The sequence below is a fragment of the Alligator mississippiensis genome, chromosome 5 (assembly GCF_030867095.1).
Source record: "Alligator mississippiensis isolate rAllMis1 chromosome 5, rAllMis1, whole genome shotgun sequence".
NCBI lineage: Eukaryota > Metazoa > Chordata > Crocodylia > Alligatoridae > Alligator > Alligator mississippiensis.
Genome location: NC_081828.1, coordinates 15,489,508 through 15,509,370, shown reverse-complemented (window position 1 = coordinate 15,509,370; position 19,863 = coordinate 15,489,508). Strand labels below are relative to the sequence as shown.

The following is a 19,863-nucleotide window of genomic DNA, read 5'->3' as shown; positions in this document are numbered from 1 at the left end:
GATGTTAATGCGCAGTAGACTTATTCTACTGTGCATTAGCACAGGTTTTGCCCACTACACTAATGAGCAGTACAGTAAGTCTTCTGCACATTAAGCCTCTTGTGTAGACCTGCCCAGTGTGGTGTGAAAAAAAAATTGCATCTACCTCTCCAGCAAAATCATTGCACACAATTTCTGCTGCCAGAACAGGTTACATCTCCATTAGGGAACTACATATGTTGTCATACCTGTAGCAGAAATAGCTCTGCAGTATAGACAGGCTCTTGGTTTATATTGCAAAATTGTCCTGCTAAGAATAAGAGCAATGAGGGCAGGTTAGTGCATGTTCATTTACCACTTACAAAGCAAGACACACCTACATTTGGCTGCTTGAGGCTACCTGTTGCCACATACAAAAGTGGTATCTAACTGGTATACTTACCTCTACCTAGAAAATGAAGCATAAGCCCTTGAGCCAGCAGCATCTGGCCAGTTCTCAGTGTACAGCCCCAACCACAGTCTGTTGTCAATGCAGATCCCTGTATCTGAGGAAATTCTTCTCTGTAGGTTAGCCATATTCTAGAAATAAAGTCTTTACGAAACTCTTCTACATTTCCTGAACTTGCTTTGTTGAAAGTATCACAACTAGAGCCATCTGGAAAAGCTTCACTGGGTTCTGTAAGATAGGCACAATATTAACTTTGCAATTAATCAGCACAGGACTTTTCTTTATATATAATGACAGTAAGATTATATTACTATCAAGGAAAAATGGGAAGCCACTGGAAGAATCCATCACCACCTCAACAGGAAGGAAAACCTGAGGAGAGACATAAGGAGTAAATACAATGAAGGATTCAGTTGGCATCTATCAACTGACAGAAGACCATTCTAAGACCACAGTTGCTTTGTTCCGGTAAATTAAAAAAAAAATCAAAATGAGAAAAGCTTGCTGGAAAAAGGCTTCAATTTAAGGGCAAATTTGCATGGGGGAAATCAATTAGAAACCTGTTAACAAAGGTGCTACTTCATATCGGTATTACCAATATTTCATAAGGAGTTCACAGAATAAATTTCATTCAGGGATATGAAGATAGTTACAAACAGTACGCATTAACTCCAGAGGTACACCGATATATTGATCCAATATCAGATTGGCACTGATATAAAGAAAATTATCTGTATTGGAAATCAGACTGATATGGCCGATAATTTGGCCAATAAATGGCATGTGCATGAGTGCAGCTGCAGCACAGCACGTAGGCAGTGAGGAGCACTGCCAGGCAGCTTGGAGAGCCACATACAACTGTTAAGTCTGTCGTGGTGGAAGAGGAGGGGGAAGAAAAGGGGCGTGGGGGTGGGGGGAGGAGATCAAGGCCCCCGCAATGAGGAAGGAGTGGGGCTGGGGCAAGCGCTGCCCTGCAGGGAGGGTGCGGGATAGAGCCATGGCTTGTCTGGGAGAGGGGGGGTCCCATGAGTGTCCCATGAGCTCCCAGGACACAGACAAGGGGAGGCTCCCGCTGCTGTGCGCCGCTCGTCTGGGAGTTGCTGATCTGGCAGCTTGTCCAGCACTCATCCAGGAGGGCATGGGGGGGAGCATGTGTCCCTGGATCTGTTTGGGGTGGGGCTGGGCTCAGGACATGAGATGGCAGCACTGGGACACAGGGGATGGGAGGGGGCTGCAGTGAATTTTGGGGTGGCTGCAGCCCCCTCCGCCCCCCAACACCACTGCCCGCCTAGAGCCCAACCCTATCCCGCCAGGAAGAGCTTGGTGCAGCCCTGGCCCCAGCCCGCCCCACACATATCCAGAGGCACACATCCTCCCATGACCTCCTGGATGAGCATCGGATGAACTGTTGGACTAGCGGCTCCCAGACGAGTAGCATGCAGTGGTGGGAGCTGCCCCTCTCCTCCCCGCTCCCTGCACCCCCCAGACAAGCCATAGCTCTGTCCCACAACCATCCGGGCAGCCCCTGCCCCACTCTTCTCTCACCACAGGGGCCTTGATCTGTCCCCACACACACCCCAATCCCCTTCCACCACACCAGACTTACCAGCTGCACACAGCTCTTCAAGCTGCCAGGCTGGTATTGGAAATCAGATCGGTATCAGCCAATATGCCTTCTTAAAAATCAGCTATCGGTATCAGTCCCAAAAATCTCTATCGGTGCACCCCTAATTAACACCCAATTTTACTGGCAAGAGAATTATCTGCAGAAATGATAAGACTGAAGGCTGAACTGGCAATAGGTGTTTTATCTGGTCTGCACATGCAGCATGGAATGTGGCAAGTTGGAAGGCTGGGAAACCTAACTGAAGAATGTATTCTTATATTAAAATAGTGAATTCTAATAATCTATTAATAAAGATAATGGTAGATAATTACAAATATATTAATATATTAATAGAGTTCGTCAAAATGGGATGGGAGCTAGTTAAATCTTCCGTACTCACCATCAGATTTGAAATGGTAACATTTGCCCAGCAAGAACACTGGAGAATTTCTACTAAAATAAGTTTTTGTTTTCAATACCCAACCTAAGAGAGACAAAGAAAACAAGATAATTTGTGATTGAGCTATTTCAAAAGCATTTAATTGTGCTAAAATCACCCAAACTAATAGAAACATTATGGTATGTTTTGGATAACATTATGGTATTTGATTTTTTTTCTTTTAAATAATGAAAACAGGTTCCATTTTTTTTTAAGGAAGTTGGAATGGATTTGTATGCAAATAATTAAAGATAACAATATCACCTCCAGATTAAAGGTGCAAGATATTATTGCAATTTTAATATTGTATAGGTAAGCACTAAAAAGGCAGGAAATTCAGAAGGCCAAACTTCCATTAACTCTACCTTTTTGCATGAACTGAGCATGACATGGCCTCTACCAAGAAAATGATTATGATCATGATTTTCCAGGTACTCTGTTAAAACACAAAGACAGACTTCCAACAGCAGTCCTAACGAAGCCATACTGCACATCCAGCAGGTCTTATTGTATGTTCCGAGTTACAAGATTAAATTGCATGCTTTTTTAAAAAAGGAATAGAAAAATACTGCCTATGTGCAAAGTCGCCAAGTTAATTTGCCGTTGGAACTCTAACATCTATTTACTACACTGAGAAACATAATGAAAAATAAATACATAACTTCAGGGGGATCAAATTAAAGTTGTGGGACTTATCTTAATGTTTCCACTTCCTAACTTGAATATTTAATATTAATTAAAACTAGAGGTGCACCAATATATCGGTGCCATATCGGACTGGCACCAATAAAAGGAAAATTAACATTATCGGCTTTTTTTGGCCAGTATAGCTGATAATGTATCAATAAATAGAATATGCCTTCTGGGCAGGGTCCCTAGACACCGCATGCATGCGTGCAGCCACCGTTGCTCCTGACATCATTGCTTCTTGTTCTGTCATCTGCCATCACTGAGAACAGTCCAGCTCCATCCTTTTTGTAACCCCCCTTCTGGTAGTTGAGGGCTGCTATTAAATCCCCGCTCGGTCTTCTCTTCTGCACACTAAATAAGCCCAGTTCCCTCAGCCTCTCCTCACATGTCACGTGCCCCAACTCCCCTCACCATTTTTGTTGCCCTCTGCTGGACTCTCTCCAATTTGTCTTCATCCTTTCTGTAGTGGGGGCCCAAAACTGAACATAGTACTCCAGATGTGGCCTCACCAATGCTGAATAGAGAGGAATAATCACTTCCTTTGACCTACTAGCAACATACCTACTAATGAAGCCCCATATGCCTTTAGCCTACGGCATTATCCCCGATTCAGGCTGAATCTGAATCCAGTTAAATACGGCCCGTTTCACGCACCCCTACTGTGCTGCCCAGTGCAGCAGTCTGGGAGCTGACCTTGCCTGTGAAGACTGAGGCAAAGAAGGCACTGAGCACTTCACCCTTTTTTGCATCACAAAGTTGCCTCCCCCCATTCAGTGAGGGACCCACACTTCCCCTAATCGTCCTCTTGCTATCGACATAGCTGTAGAAATGCTTCTTGTTACCCTTCACATCCCTTGCCAGCTACAACTCCAATTGCCCTTTGGCCTTCCTGACCTCATCCCTGCATGCCTGAGCAATGCTCTTATACTCCTCCCTAGTTATTAGTCCAAGCTTCAACTTCTTATAAGCTGCCCTTTTGTGACTTAGTTTACTGAAGAGTTCCCTGCTAAGCCAAGCTGGTCTTCTGCCATACTTGCTGGTCTTCCATTGCATCGGGATGGTTTGTTCCTGCACTCTCATTAAGGCCTCTTTAAAGTACAGCCGGCTCTCCTGGACTCTTCTCTTGCTCAGACTGGCTTCCCAGGGGATCCTGTCCATGAGTTCCCTAAGCAAATTGAAGTCTGCTTTTCTGAAGTCCAGGGTCCTTACTCTGCTGCTCGCCATCCTTCCTTTCCTCAGGATCATGAACTCTATCATCTCGTGGTCACTGCTGCCCATTTTGTGGTCACTGCTGCCCAAGTTCCAATTCTTCCTGCTCATTTCCCAGGCTTTGTGCATTCGTGTGCAGGCACTGAGGTAACCAGTTGATTGCCCTGATTTCTCAGGAAGTATGAGAGCACCTCCTTTGCTGCCCCCTCCTGCTTGCTCTTCTGCCAGGTCTCCTGGTGCACCCCTAATTAAAACACTGCATTAACCATTTCTCACATTTAGGCCCAAATTCTTCTTAAGTGGAAGCTGTTTGACTAATAAGAATCACAGGTTATGACCACTAAATTTCCTAGTTTCTTTGTTTATTTTAAAGGAAAAAAACATCTTTCCCACCCATGTCTTGGAGCATCTCTACAAGCCAGATATGAGTAATTAAACAAACATTATTCAGAAGCCCACTGTTATATTTGAGCTGCCTCCAGCCTGAAGGAAAAGAGGGTGAAGTCTCATTAGGGTTTGGGAGTTCACCATTAAAAAGCTAACTGTTGTCTTTTGATCATATTTTTAGTTATGCACAGTTTCAGAAAAGTACACTACCAATGTGAACATAACTTAGCTCTTAACTGGAGCCTGAATTTTACCCAAGGTCCTAATTTTGTTTCAAAAAACATTACCAAAATTGCTCTTGTTGATATTCTGTAATATCTCTGTTTAAGGCCATACACAAATCATGTCACCTGTGTTTATTCCCACAGGCTCTTCTTCTGATACAGCAACTGTCTGAACTCTGAAAAAAGGAGATCCTCAAATTTCACTGGAGAGACAATCTAAACAAGATCATTTACTCAGATGTTAAGCTTATGATTGACATTGATTTCAAAGACCATGTTACATTTTTAATTGAAATGTTTAAATGAGAATGCTCCCTGAGTGAAATTATGGCCTCAATAATGTCATTTGGGACACTCCCATTTATTTCACTGATACAAGGATTTCACTCACTGTTTCACTTACTGTATTTCATGTTATGCCATGCAGACATAAACTTTGATTTTAGCTTTTCTACTTCATCTGTTCCTGTGGCTTCCATATTCAAAATTTAGAGAAAAAGCCATCGCTGTCTTGGAAGATACTAAATTCTGTTACTGTAAAAACAAAAATATAAACATATCCGTGGGCACAGAGTACACAGTGTATAATATCGCCAGCATACTTAGGTACTTAAGCCTAACGTGACCAGAAACAGTCATAAACCTTCAGAATCTTCCACTTCCAGGAACTGAAAAACAACCACATGTTCTATGAATAAGTTATAAAAACATTTAATTCCAAATATACACCAATAAAATTACCATGCAAAGCTAAATAAAATATAATGTTCTCCAACAGCTCTCTACTGCACAACAAAGTGATTGTGAGAACATAATCTACGCTGGCACACGTAAGTTAACTCATATTCCAATCAGTAGTTAGAGGAGAATGCCTGGAGTCTTAAGAAAAGGAATAATTATTGAATATGGACTGTTTTGTTCACAACTATGATTCTGAACACATGCAACTAAATCATGCTTTTTAAAAAGCTGTTATGGGTGGGTTTAGACTGAAACGAGACATTCTAAACCAAGGTGGATACAGGGTAAGGAGCACTAAATATAAAATATATTGAAATAGACCAGGGGTAGGCAACCCCTGGCATGGATGCCAGAGCATGGCACGCGAAGTCATTTTGCTTGGCATGCCCACCTCAGGGTAGACAGCAGGGAATGGCTGGGGCTGTGCAGCCACAACAAGGATCAGGACCCTCATAGGTCCCCCACCATCCGCCCCTGGCATGCCAACATCTTACAAGTTGAGGTTATGAGTGTTTTTGGCACTCAAAAATGTTGCCAACCCCTAAAACAGACAATCATTTATCAATCAACAGTATTCTGTTAATATTTTCTTCTGACCTTTGTAATTCTGTATAGCAAGTTATACTTGTACAGGACTCCCTACTACTGCACACAGCTGCTTTCCTCCACAAGCACTGCACAGCAGCTTCCTCTTTCTTTTCTTTTCATTATGGCATGCATAGCATTAATAAAAGTTTTCTTTCTACTTTCATTTTGTACAAAAGAGAAAGTGTCTCTCACTCTAACACTATAGCTAGACTTCTTGCAAAAAAGCAGCCGCCATTACACTGCAGACTAACTCACTTTTATTTTTAAAGTTACTTGCTAACTCCTCAAGAAATAAAAACAATCAAACAATGCAAAATGTAGCACAGATTTGTTGGCACTTTCACAAACTGTAAGTCACTGTAAAAATAATTCTAGCCCCCTCTATTTCTTTATAGAATATAAAAGCTGTATATTACCTTCACATGATTTTTCTTCTTCTCCTAAGAGGTCTAGAACAACTGGAGAGAACTCCCTTGGTAATTCATCAGTGCCACTTAATCAATAAGGAAGTTGCTACTGAGCAATACTGCTGCCCATATTACATATGTTCTGCCAATACAGAGCTTCAGTTTCCATGGCTGTCAAGCTGGCACCTTTCACCAGAAATAAATGTATTTTAAAATGCTTGTTTCAGGAGAATTTCTTTGCCCATGCTAAACAGACCAAAAATTAATAGGTAGCTGAGAGGATGAACAGCTACTGCTGCAAGACCAAACTTTACTGAGCTCAAAAACTGTTAGTCAGCTTTGCAGGTACATCATTGCAACTGTCAGCCTCCTTAAGCCAAGGAAAGCCATTCACTCCATCTCATTTTAATGAACAAAAAAGCTTCCTATTACAATGAATCAGCTTAAGATATGGGCACACAGCAACCTGACACTGGATACACTTTTCTCACTTTAAGAGAAAGTATAAAAACCAAGAGCCACTTTTATCCTTACCAATGAAGGATTAAGATCCATTGGTTCAGGATCTAAAGAGAAATAGGGAAGGGACTACGCTGTGTTATATTTCCCTTCACAACTCTGGGTAAACTTGTTTCAATACATGGCAGTTAACACCAAGAAAAGTCTTAGTAGTACAATTGCAATGGAAGCATGACGTCAAGATAACAGAGCTCCCAAACCAATTATAGACAAAGGGCAGAGGCACTGTATTTCCTAGGACCTTTAGGATTTGGCATCTGAGAGCAGGAATACAAGACGAGGTTATTTTCCCCGCAACCGATATGGGGAAAAAAAACCCTTATCTTATATTCACATACAAGGAAACCTCATTAAACACACTGTCTATCATTAAACTGCTGCCAAAAGCACCATGTGCTCAGTAAATGGAAACCAGCTATGAAGCTGATTAAATGCACCTAACACTGAGCATGACTATAAAACATATGGTCCATATTGGGCAACTATACTGATGGGAACCTTTTGTGGGAATGAGCGCTGGGCCTGAAGGTGCTACAATACCAGGCCCTCCCTTGGTGCCAAAAATGCTGATGAGAGCCTTTTTGTGTGTGTGTGTGGCCCTTAAAAAATGGGTGTGTGTTCCCTCCACATGGAACTGGCACCAGGCCTGGAGATGCTGCAATTCTAGGCTGATAGTAGGAGGGCCAGGGCCAGTCCTGACACCCGCCTCCTGCCACACCTGATAGTGCAGCCCATCTGAATAAAATATATGGTAGTGCCCATTGCATGCAGGCCCCCTCAGTCTGATTCTTTCAAATCATGGTGAGCCACTACATTGAATACTAGGAGTACACCAATAAAGACTTTTTTGGCTGATACCAAAGGCTGCTTATTAACCAGTCGTATCGGCCAATACCTATCCGGTAGCTGATACGCAGCCCGGCAGCGTTTCTGGCCATGTGCATGCTGCAACTGCATACATGCAAGTGCCATTTATCAATGACATTAATCGGCTACACTGGCCCAAAATAGCCGATTATGTCAATGTTCCTTTTATCCAATCTGATATGCCACCGATATATCGGTGCACCTCTATTGAATACACTTCTATTTCCTCTTCTCTCCCACAACTTGTCTGTGCCCTTCTTTCCCATTTCCAATGATTCATATTTCTTCATCAGCCTTAAATATCTGGGAAACCAAACGGGGGACCCCAAACAGCTCACCCAGAATCCCTGTTGCCCCCTTCCTCAGCCTGTCGCATATGATTAGTGTGACCCCCACCCTTCATGAGGTGAAGCCAGACCAGTCTGCCCTGCACTGTATCTACATATAAATTTTGGAGGATCCCAGGACTTGTGATAGGAACATACAGTTCCAGTCATGACTAGTGGCTAATTAGCACATGGATCCTTTGTGCAGGATATCTAGAGTACACACACATACTGAACAGAGCTGAGCTGCGGGATCACCATGGCTTGAAATGCTGTTGACTCTGCTAGGATCCAGCCAAATGAAGTATATGGTAAATCATGAGCCTTTTAGCTTTAGACTAATGTCATGCATAGTTTGTACTATATATAAGTAGGTAAAAAGTGTGCTTATGGAGTACCAGTGCTGAACTTGTAGCACTTAAAAAAAAATGGTAAACTACATTAATTCTGGATGAACTAAGCCTATGGGTACCGGTTATAACTTACCTACATGCAAATTATAACAGGTATATTATTTCAAGGTAAATGTTTTCAAATTTGTCTTTCACTTCCATGTGCTTAGGGAGAGCAGGGTCTGATAGTAAGGAGGGGAGAAGGAGCTGCAGGAGAGAGAAATCTGGGGGAGTGGAGGGCAAAAGTCAAGGGGGCTACCCGACCCACCAGATTTATTTACCCTGCTGTAGCAGAGGGAGGGGGACAAATTCAAGTCAAACCTCCAAAAATTGGAGGTATACCTGAAAAATTGTAACAAAATTTGTAAATTATTAGGGGTGCACCAATAAAGATTTCCTGGGCCAATACTGATAGCTAATTATTGACCAGCGATTATAGGCCAATACCAATCCAATTGCCGATATGCAGCCCAGCAGCTTGGAGAGCAGCATCCGGCTGGTAAGTCTGTTGGGGGAAAGGGGTGTGGGGGAGGGAAGGAGAGTGGGGGGTGGGGCATATCTGGGCCCCCACAGCGAGGGAGGAAGTGGAGTTAGGGCTAGGTGGGGTGATGCACAGGACAGAGTCGTAGGCAGCTCATCCAGGGGGGAGGCAGGGGATGGAAAGAGAGAGGCAGCTCTCGCTGCTGCACACACCCCAAGGAAGGCATGCAGGGTACGTGCTCCCCAGATCTGTGTACAGGGCAAGGGCATACTGCCTGCTGCAAGCTCGGGGCCAGCCTCTTCCTGGTGGGAGGACTGGACTGGAACTGTGCTTCAGGTCGGCAAGGGTGGGGCAAGTGGTAGAAGTGTTGGGAGGTGGGGCTACAGCCACCCCAAAATTCACCGTAGCCCCCCATATACCACTCCCTCCCAGCACTGCTGCCACTCACCCCAAGCATAGCCCTGGCCCCCCACTCCCTCCCTCACTTTGGTGGCTCCCCCTGCCCCTTCCCCCACACCAAACTTACTGGCCAGTTGCTGTTCTCCAAGCTGCCAAGCTGCATTCCTGGCTGCATGCATGTGGCATTTATTGGTGACATTATCGGCCACATCAGCCAGAAAAAGCTGATCGCCAATAATTTCAATTTTCCTTTTATTGGTGCCGATGCAACGGACTGATGTATCAGTGCCCCTCTATAAATTTTACATATATAATATCTAATTATTGGGCAGTTTTCTTATATTGAAGTAAATACAGTAAGAACCATCTCCCAGGCACATAAGCCCTATCTTGTTTTTCCTTCCCTTTGAACAGAATGGTCTGCTAGAACCTTGTCAGCCGCAGGAAGAGAGGATTTGGGGATCAGTTTTCGCTTGGTTCAGGCACGCAAACCTGGAAGTGGATCGTCATCTACTGCATTAACAGAAACACTGTAAATTAAATTTTATAAAGAGGGACAAGCAGCTCAAAGTCCTTTTGTTGATGAATCAGCTGCATTTTTGGGGTGTGGGGGAAGAGGAAAGAAAAGATAAGACTGCTTGGACAAGTAACAAGAACACCAGTTGTTGTGGTTTTGTTTAACAGAACAGAGAAATATTTGCTTTTTCAGGTGGTGTTTGGTTCAATTACTTTTCTCATAATCAAAGACAAGGAACATTTAGGGTAATCCTTGGTCTCATCGTGCAAACCAATAATGATACAAGCTCTCTTTGACTGGTTCCAGAATCAAAATAAACACCTGTATTTTGAAGAGAAGCAGAAATCTCAGTTTCTTTTCAAAGAGGCTTGCCACCTTTGTGCAGAGTTTCCTTTTTATCCCTCTTCACTTCTTCCCCCATTTTGTATACTACTTAAAAGGGTATCAATTGAAAGTAGTCACATTTCTTTCATTTTGGGGAAAAATATTGGGCCCCATTTGTGTCAGTATGAGACGTGACAGCAATTTTACTGATTTCAATGTAATTATTATCAGGGAAAAGACAGTGTGAAAGTCATATCAAGGACATGCAACCCCACACTAAAAAATAAGGTTCTATGTTTTTATGCTAATTTTGTGATAATTTGCAAGTTATCTGGTAAGAAATATTATTACTCTAATTTGACACTGTAGAACGTCAGAAGATAACTCTACACATATAGGTGTCTGTCTGCCTCTTGTGGTCTCAAACCCCCAGTTATTCGGGGGGGAGGGAGGGGGTCAAAATTTTTTTTCCTATTAGCCAATTTAGCTATAGAAGAGCAAGACACTAACCTACTCTCTGCTTTATGCATTGCTAGAAAGATCACTCAATAAATTCTGAATTCTGGGGGTTTTTTTATAGGTAAAGGGAGAATCAAAACCTCCAGTTTGTTTCTCAGAAAAGAGAGATTGAACCAAGCAGTGATGACACTTAGGAAAATTCATATAGAAGTCATTGACAGAAAATAAATATAGAATGCCAAGATGTCATTTTTACAGAGTCACTTTTCTAACCATAACCACACATTAAGACAGTCAATAAATTACACTCCGATAAATGTAAAGGGTATTCACAGAGTAGTGTCCTTGAAGGGCAGGTGAAGAGAACTAGCTTTTTCTCTCTAGCAAAGACAGAACATTTTATCTATTTAGGATTTAATACTGAGTAAAATTTTTTGACAGACGGACCTTTAGGAGCTTTTTCTGCCCAGCTTCAAATTATCATTTAGCCCTTCAGTTGAAGGAGAAGTGTCCTGCATCTACAAATTGAACTTGTTAGTCTCTATACAGAAAGAAGGGTGATACTACTGATTCTTCTGGGATTTGTTAGCTCTAACATATTTGAAAGCAAGTACTCTATTGTCAAAAGCGTGAAACAGGAGTGTCACACTGCAGTTTTTTAAGGCTCGTAAGTATTCCATGGTTCTGAGAAACTACTCTCTTTTGCAGTACACAATAAAACAACTGGCTGCAATTTTTATGCACTTGTTCAGAACACACCATAGCTACATGCCAGTTTATGAACAAAGTTGACAAGTCCTAAAGAACACAGAATGAAGAAGACAGGGTATAGGACTGGTATAAGAAGAAAAAATCAAAGTGCAACATTGACACATCTGCACCTTAAGTGTATTTAACTTAAAAATATCTCCAGAAAGTACTGAAAAGTTCTGCTTTTGCTCGTTCACCAGCAGCAAGTGGGAAGCTCTTTCGGGTGAGAACCATGGCCTGACATCCACTTGTGCAGAATTTAAAAACTTGTGTTTGAAGAACAGAGAGTAAGTGTGCAGACCTTATAAACAGCACGTATTGCATTCTGCAGTCAGAGGGACACATCTGGAAAGCTTTGCATTCATATTTTTAGTACTTTTCATCCTCCTAACACAGGCTGCATGCATGTCATCTCTTGCTTATTTAACATACCATAAATCTGTACCTTCCCTTAGCTGTATGGATGCTGTTACAATGCTGCAAAAAGTGCTGGTACCAATATAACATTTTATATCTTTCAAACTATTTGTCCCAGGCCTTCTCTCTGTTGGTAGAAAAGTCTCACCCCAAACCAACAACTGGGAGCTATAGTCCTTAAGCATAGATCAGCCTTTACGCTGCAACATAACTATAGACCACGAGCACAACAGGGTTCAGATCTTGATTCGTAGTTGGTGGGGTTGGAAGGGACCTGAGCAGATCATGAAGTCCAACCACCTAATGAGGGACCTGAACCCTCCCAGGAGCCTGTGCAAATCCATAGAAACTTAACATTATTAAAAAACAGGACTTCTCCAGACTATCCCCAGCCCCAGGGATGGCAGGGCCATTTTCCTATCTCTGGTCCATTCATATCTCCAGGCAGTGTCACTGGGTAACGTCCAGTGGCTCCTTGGACTCGTTCAAGACTCAGTGGCCGCTGTCCAGTGTACTCTACTCAGTATCCCACCTGGGCACGCTCATTTTGAACCTATGACCCTCACTCCCGTCCCTGCTTTGTCTTTGAGCTGTCCCAAGGAATCAGCAATATCCCTTCAGTGGCCTGTACTACCAAGGGGAGCTTATCATTGTGCTGGGTGGGCTTCGGCCCATGCTTCAAGGGCATATCCAAAAAAAAAACCCGACTGCTCCCAACACCAGGGACTGGGGGGGGTCATTTTCTTGTCCCTAGTCCATTCGCATCTCTGGGACGTTTCACTGAGCAGCATCCACTCCTCAGACTCATTCGAGGGCCAGCGGACGCTATCCCACTAGCTCTGCTCTTTCCCCCCCTCAGCACACCCGTTTTGAACCTCTGATCCTTGCTCCCATCCCCGTTTTCTTTGTCTGCTGAATCGCTCGATGGGCACGCTGCAGCCCCCCGATTAAGGGACGCGTTCAGCTTTACTTGGTGGGCAACGCCCCACACTCCCAACACGCATCAAATAGGCCAGACCCTCCCGAGGCACGAGCCTCTTTTCCAAGCTCGACGAATAATTTGCTTGCCAAAGCAGGAGGGAGGAAGGGGGTCGGCCGAGCTCGTCTCAAGTCCGGCAGAAAGCAGGGTGTGTTGCAGCTAGGCGGTTCAGAGGCGCACGCTTCGCACTGACCCGGCTAGTCTCCAAGGTGCCGCCTGCCCCGTCTCCTGAGGGGAGCCTGTACAATCCTGGGCCCATGGCAAATGAAGTCCCTGTTAATAGGGGAGGCCCATGGGGACACACCGACCCGACAAACAAAACCAGGAAACAGGACCAGGAGCGAGGCACCGGCTCAAAACAAGGACGCCGGGCCCTGAGCGAGCTGAGGAGGCCTGTGGAGGCTGCCCAGGGCCTGGATGGAGGGGAAAGAGGAAGGACCCTACACCCGCCGGCTCCTCTCAGCCTCCTCCCGCTGGGCCCGGCCGCCACCAGCCCGGAGGGCGGGCACGGAGACTCCCCCCGCCCCGCCCCGCCCCGCCCCGCCCGGCCCGGCCCCGCCGCTCACCCGGGTCAGCCGCCGGCGGCGGGGCCCGGCTCACTCATCCCTGCGGGGACCCCCAGCACCGCCACTTCCGGGAGGAACCGCGGGGACTACCGCCCCCAGCATGCACCGCGCGGGACCCCAAACAGCCACTTCCGGGAGGGATCGCGGTGGCTACAGCCCCCAGCATGCCCCGCGCGCCCTCTCCTCCCCCCCGCCGCCACGCTTCTTCGCGCGGGGCATGCTGGGGGCTGTAGTCCCGAAGGGTCGGGGGGGGCAGCATCCACAGGCTCTTGAGTCATGCAGGGGGCGCTGCGAGTCCCCTTCTGGATCCCTGGTTTGGACCCTGCAGCCCTCCCTCCCATTCCTGATTTCTTTTCTGTCCCAAGCAACCAGTTGTTACCTTCTCAGTGAATTCCCTTTTTAAGGGAGGCTGATAGACCAGCTCCTGGCAGGCCTCGGCTCACATTTCCTCAAAGCAACAAATAAGCCCAGACCCCACTTTATGCCCGACAGCTTGTCGGACATCTCTCCCAAGTGGCACCGCTGGCCCAATAAAAGACAGCCCCGAACCAGTACAACTCCAGTGCTGCTCAGCCCCTTTTACAGCTCTGTGTCTACAGCTCTTCAGGCCGTTTCTGTCCCTAGTTGCTCTCCCTGATACAAAAAATCTGGAGCCGCAAATTTAGCAATATTTTAAGGAAGAGTAGAGAGAATGGACTTGACAGACAACATGTTACATCTCTTGTGTTACTGCTTTGTTCATTAAATCTATTGGGATAACGCACTGTTTCCCCCAAATAATAATAATAAATTATTAGGTTATCATTGTCATCTGGGCTGGACAACTGGTGGCCCCCAGGGGTTGCATGTGGCCAGCAAGAAGTTAAGGTTCAGCACCCAGGTACATACCTGGCACCACTGCTCCTATTGCTCTGACTGCTGCTGCAGCTGGGATGTCTAGGCTCCTTCCCTCCCTCCGCTTTTGCCTCTTGCTGTGTCCCAGGAGATGGGCCGATAGGGCCAATGGCACCAGGGGAACCTGTGGCATGGTGCAGAGAGGAAGATGAGATGGGGGCTGTCTGTCTACACTGTAAGGGGGAGGCACCGCTGCCCCCCCAGTGTGGTTCAACAGTCACCTGTACACACAGTACAGTGGTGGGTGGGTGAGTGGGTGTGAGACCTGGAGGCCCATGGGTCACACACTAATTTTCTTTTAACTGGAGCAAAATATATATTGTTTTATATAGGATGATGCACCTCACCATCTGCACCCCACTTCTCAAAATTCTAGATTTGCCCATGGCTGCAAGTAGCAAGTAGATAATGGTAGTGACACTATAAATGTTTGTGTTACTGCAAACAGCTCTCACCTGAAAGCCCATGTTTGGCTTTTGTTTTGAGGAGCAAAAGCTCCCAGAGTTGCAGAAGGAACAGAGATATACCGAAGGGTAAGAGGCAGATGACAGGGAGCAGAAGTAATTGCTAGACCTGTGACAAGCAGAGCTCAGGAGAGAGAATAAAAGGTTTGGGATCTAAGAAGCTGGGTGTTCCACAGAATTATGCAACATTTTATGTGCATTTTTGTAATTTATGTTGACTCTTCCAGCAAGAGCACATGCAGAATGGCCAAAACTACCTCACTCTGAATTAGGGGATGTTGGCAGCACTATATTTGACATGCACACTGGGAGAGGACACAGGAAGTTAAAAACATTGGACAGATAAGGTCCTCCTGGGTATCTGAGTTTTGCTCCTGGCTATCATTTGTGGGGAACCACAACATGTTATCCCTTTCATTAACTTAGTACACTTCATCTTAAGAGCAGTAAGGTGCCTTATTCCCAGTACATCTAGCAGAAGATGGTTCCAAACTCTCAATCCTCTGATGATTAGAAGCCACCTTCTAACTTCCAATAGTTTACACAGGTTTTTACTCGCATGTTCTTGGGCCAACGTTGTCCTTTAGCTTAAATAGCTCTTCTGTCTCACCAGTGTTTAGCTCCTGATTGTAACAGGCACCAAGCCCTGCTACTGAGAATAGGACTAGGCAGTAGAGAGAGAAAGCTGCGCAGCCCCAGATAATGAACAACTACCAGCTAATTTGATATAAACCTGCTGAAGTGCCCACATCCCAGAAGGAGGAGGAATCAGAGGCTATATAAGCCCTGCACCTGGGACAGATGGAAGAAGATTGCTGCTGGGAGTTCTGTAAAGCATGGCAGGTAAATAGAGACTGACCCCTGACTGTCCTAATTGTAGGACCTTTTTGTGAAGAAAGCTGAGAAGCAGTACCAGAGCCTGGAGTGGGAGTTGTAAGTAGGCCTAGGGGGGCCCAAGCTGGGAGAAGTTCACAGAGCTAAGGAGAAGCTCGGGGAAGCCTCATGTAATGAGGATTCAAATTGTTGCAGGATCAAGCCCTTGTAAAGCACTGTTCAGCTGTGCACTTCTGTTAGGTAGCTGTAGAGTGCTTTTGATGGCCAGATCAGGTGAAAATTGTCACTTCTATCTGTACCTACAGGTGTTTATCTGGAGGGCGGGTCTGCAGGCCAGATCAGACTTCACACACTAAGCCAGGACCCTGTGCCACCCCATGCACTTGGATGAGGCCCTATACTACCCCTGCCCAGCCTAGGGTGACCACCCATCCTGGAATGGGAGCATTAAGTCCCAGTCCCAGGTTGCACAACTCCAGGGCAGCATTTGTCCTGGATTCAGTGTCATGCAGGGATCAAGGGTTTCCATTCCCCATGGGAAACAGTGGGCTTCCCATTGCAGGCTGACAGTGTTCCAGCTGGGGTGGAAATGCATGGTGTGACCGTCGGGACTCGAACACCCGGTCACATGCCACTTTGCTTTGTGCGGTGAGTGGTGTTCGCTTCATAGATTCCAGTTGTTGACCGAGTAGTTGTTCATTCCCGAGGTGGTTTGCCCTTATCTCACCTGCCATGACTTTGAATGTTCCCAGTGGAGGCCGCCTCCTTGGGGTCTCTCGGCGGTGTACAGTCTGTCCAACGGTCACTTACGGGGCTCCGCCACCCCTACACCCCATCCCTATACCACCTAGCCAGTTGAATCGTCTAACTCCCTCTTCTGCGTTGCTACTGAGGGCTTTGTAGTTGTTTCCTGACCCAGACTCTTTTACACCTGACCAAAGCACCTGTTCAGGGTTATCACTTCTCCCAGCTTCATGGATTAAATCATAATGCAGATTAAATCATAAGCATCTGGTTACCTGGGCCCATTCCCTTTCTCTCTCCATCCCTTCACCCGGGGAAACATAAAAAAGTCAAAATCACACCATTGAGCCCTGGGCCCTTGTTTCCTTCCCCTTGGGTACTCGGTTAGGCTAATCCCATCCTCTTCCCTTCTCAACCCCTTCACTCGGGGAAACATAAACCAAAATCACCAATGAAACTCTAAGCGAACTTGCCTATCGTCAGGCCAAGAATATAGGTGGCCCCTTTGCCCACAGATTCTGGGGACCCGCTCCCTTGGGGTCTGCCTCGACTATGACCCCTGCGTGGGTCAGACACCTGTAGCCTCCTCTTCGGTGGTTCCTTTATCCTTTGTGGCTCCCTCTGCCAGCCTGGTGCTACCCCACTTCTCCCCTGTCTGGAGTGGCCCCGTCTGGGTGTCCCGTGGTCTCGCCCAATATGGCTGTTCACCTTCCGTGTTTAGGGCAAGCACCTTGTTCTTCCGTCGCCCTTCCCGTTGCTCCTTTTGAAGCTCTTCCCACGGGGTTCTCCTCCCCGCTGCCCCCACAACTCCCACCTGTTATGTCGTGGGTCTTCGTAAGCTCTTCACTCTCTCCTTCATTGTTGCTGTCTCTGCAGCCTGCAGGGACAATTTCTAATTTGTTTATAGCGTTATTGGCGCATTCCCCACCGCTGCCAACCCACTCCTCCTTAGGAGCCTCCGCTGGCTCCTTGCCTGAGGCTCCGTGCCTCCTGGGGGATTTCTGGCATGCGTTGTCCGCCAGCACGCTCCTCCAGTCCATTCCCTCCTGTGACACATGGCTTGTCCGGGGACAGCGGGCGGGGGAAGAGGAGGGGCAGCTCTGCCAGTGAGGGGGGAATGGGGTGGGGCATGTGCTCCCCCAGGCTTGTGTGGGTGGATGCAGCCTGCCCACTGCAGGCTTGGGGCTCTACACTGTGCTGCCTTCCTCCCCCTCCCCTTGGGGCCTCCATGGCCCAGCGGGTAGGAATTGGTGTGGGAGGGCAGAGATGGCCCTGTGATGCCCCCACTCAGTCCCATGCACTGGGATCAGGCCTTGTGCTGCCCTGTGTGCACAACCTAGCTTGCAGGACCACAGCCTACAGGGCTCCCCACATACGTGGGGGGGTGCTTCCGTGGGCCAGATATGGCCTCTTGGCCAGGGGTTGAGCACCCCAATGCTTCCTACAACTTGAAGTAAAGCACTTTAGAACAGAAATTCTGGAGTTCTCTCTACATTTGCCTGTGTTACATTTGCACATATAGATTTTATGTCATACAAAGCAAAAAAATACCATCTTGGGATGGAAACTTTAAATTCTGGCTTCCATTCCTGACACTGCCAATATCCTGCAACAACAGTCTTTTAAGACTGTGGCCAAGAGAGACCCAGTTTGTGTCAGCGGTGGGTTGGCAGATTCTAGGACCTAACTGGCCCTGGTGCTTTGCCCAGTGGCAACATGGGATAGTGCCTGCCTCCACCACTCTTCTGCCACTGTGGCAGCTGCTACAGTGACTGCTGCTAAAGCCCTGCACCATGGGATGCTGATAAAACCCCATGTTTGTGGGCTGGATCCGGCACCTAGGCCACAGGTTGTCAATCCCTGGAAACCACTGGCAAGTAACCTGGCCTCTCTGTGCCTCAGTCTCCTTAGTTTTAAAATATAAATGCCTTTTGTCTCATGTTGAAACTGATGGCCTTTGGAAAGTACTTTGTGTGAAGATGAAAAGCATTTTATAAGAACGAGGTAGTGATGTTGGTTATTGTTCTTATTGTTTATGCACGTCACATGCAGTTTTTTTCTTTCCTTTTTATCTCGGGGGGGAAAAAAAGATGTAGTATAAGACCTAGAAGTAATTTATACCATGTATGTTTGGAGGAGGTAAAATATTGTTTTAAAGAAATCCCACAAAAAAGATGTGCATGTTCTATAGAATTTACCATTTATGCTAAGCTCCTAGAGGCACCAGTCAATCTCAGGGTGCCATTCTGCTGGACACTGCACAAATACAAATGAAAACAATGCTGCTGGCTTGAAACATTTCAGATTTAATTTAAAATGCATCTTTTTAAAGTTTAATAAATCTTGGTTTTTATTTTCAGATACAAAGGCAGAGTAGAGTGCTTGTCTATTTTGATCTGATGTGAGTGCAGAGCAGTGTGAGACCAGGATTTGGCTAACTCATGAACAAAGAGTTGTTCCATTGATCAAATGAAATGACTATTCCCTTGCCTGTCATTAGTTGCCTGCACCTCCCTACAATGAAATCTAATAACCGTGTCCTGATTTGATAGGATACACAACATGCCATCTGGCTATACGCTGTAAATCCCTTGGGCACCCGGGTTATGAGAATGAAGATGTTTATTTTCTGCTTTTTGCATCAATCAGATCATGCAAAGCAAGCCTTGGATTACAAAATAATTACACAGGGCAACTGTAAATAACTATATATCAAGAGTGAGTTTGCTTCATATACTTTCCCCTGTTTCTGCAGGGGAGACTTTGGAGGGAGCCCACATTCCATTTACCAAACTTCACATAAAAGTCACAGGGGGAGTTTTCACTTTTTAACATTGTAATACTATAAAGTGCCATACAAACCACCAGTCTGCTCCAGTGATGTTAAATTATGCAGTATTAGCGAGTAAATATTTAAAATCTATGTTCATAGAAAACATAATTTATGTGTATATTGCCTTTTTATATTAACGTACAAGGACAAGTAATATCAAGTGTGACACAAACCTGCAAAACCATGAAGATTAAAAGAAAGACCCTTCCTGGGCCTCACATAGCAAATGTAGTATATAGCATTCATCTACCAATCTGCAATATATTTAGGAAGAACCCGTTAAATATTTGCCATACAATATATGGCTCTAAGACAGCCACTTGTCTGCTGTGTAAATAGAGAAAACTGAACTTTTGCTCAGGGTAGACCCTATGAGACTG

General features: G+C 45.7%; 1 protein-coding gene across 2 annotated transcripts in view; it reads right to left on the bottom strand.

The window, feature by feature from the left end:
• ATG4C (autophagy related 4C cysteine peptidase) overlaps window positions 1-13,816 on the bottom strand; it is a 36,096-nt gene extending 22,280 nt beyond the window's left edge. Inside the window, exons 1-5 of one of the 2 annotated variants that reach the window (XM_006274704.4) lie at window positions 13,715-13,811; window positions 6,728-6,904; window positions 5,386-5,516; window positions 2,434-2,517; window positions 422-655 (exon numbers count right to left, since the gene is read on the bottom strand). In XM_006274704.4, the coding sequence (XP_006274766.1) occupies window positions 422-655; window positions 2,434-2,517; window positions 5,386-5,461 (394 nt within the window). In that variant the 5' untranslated portion in view covers window positions 5,462-5,516; window positions 6,728-6,904; window positions 13,715-13,811. Of the gene's footprint in view, window positions 1-421; window positions 656-2,433; window positions 2,518-5,385; window positions 5,517-6,727; window positions 6,905-13,714 lie in introns of both variants that reach the window. The other variant, XM_006274705.4, reaches the window with a different exon arrangement.
• Window positions 13,817-19,863: the final 6,047 nt, after the last annotated feature.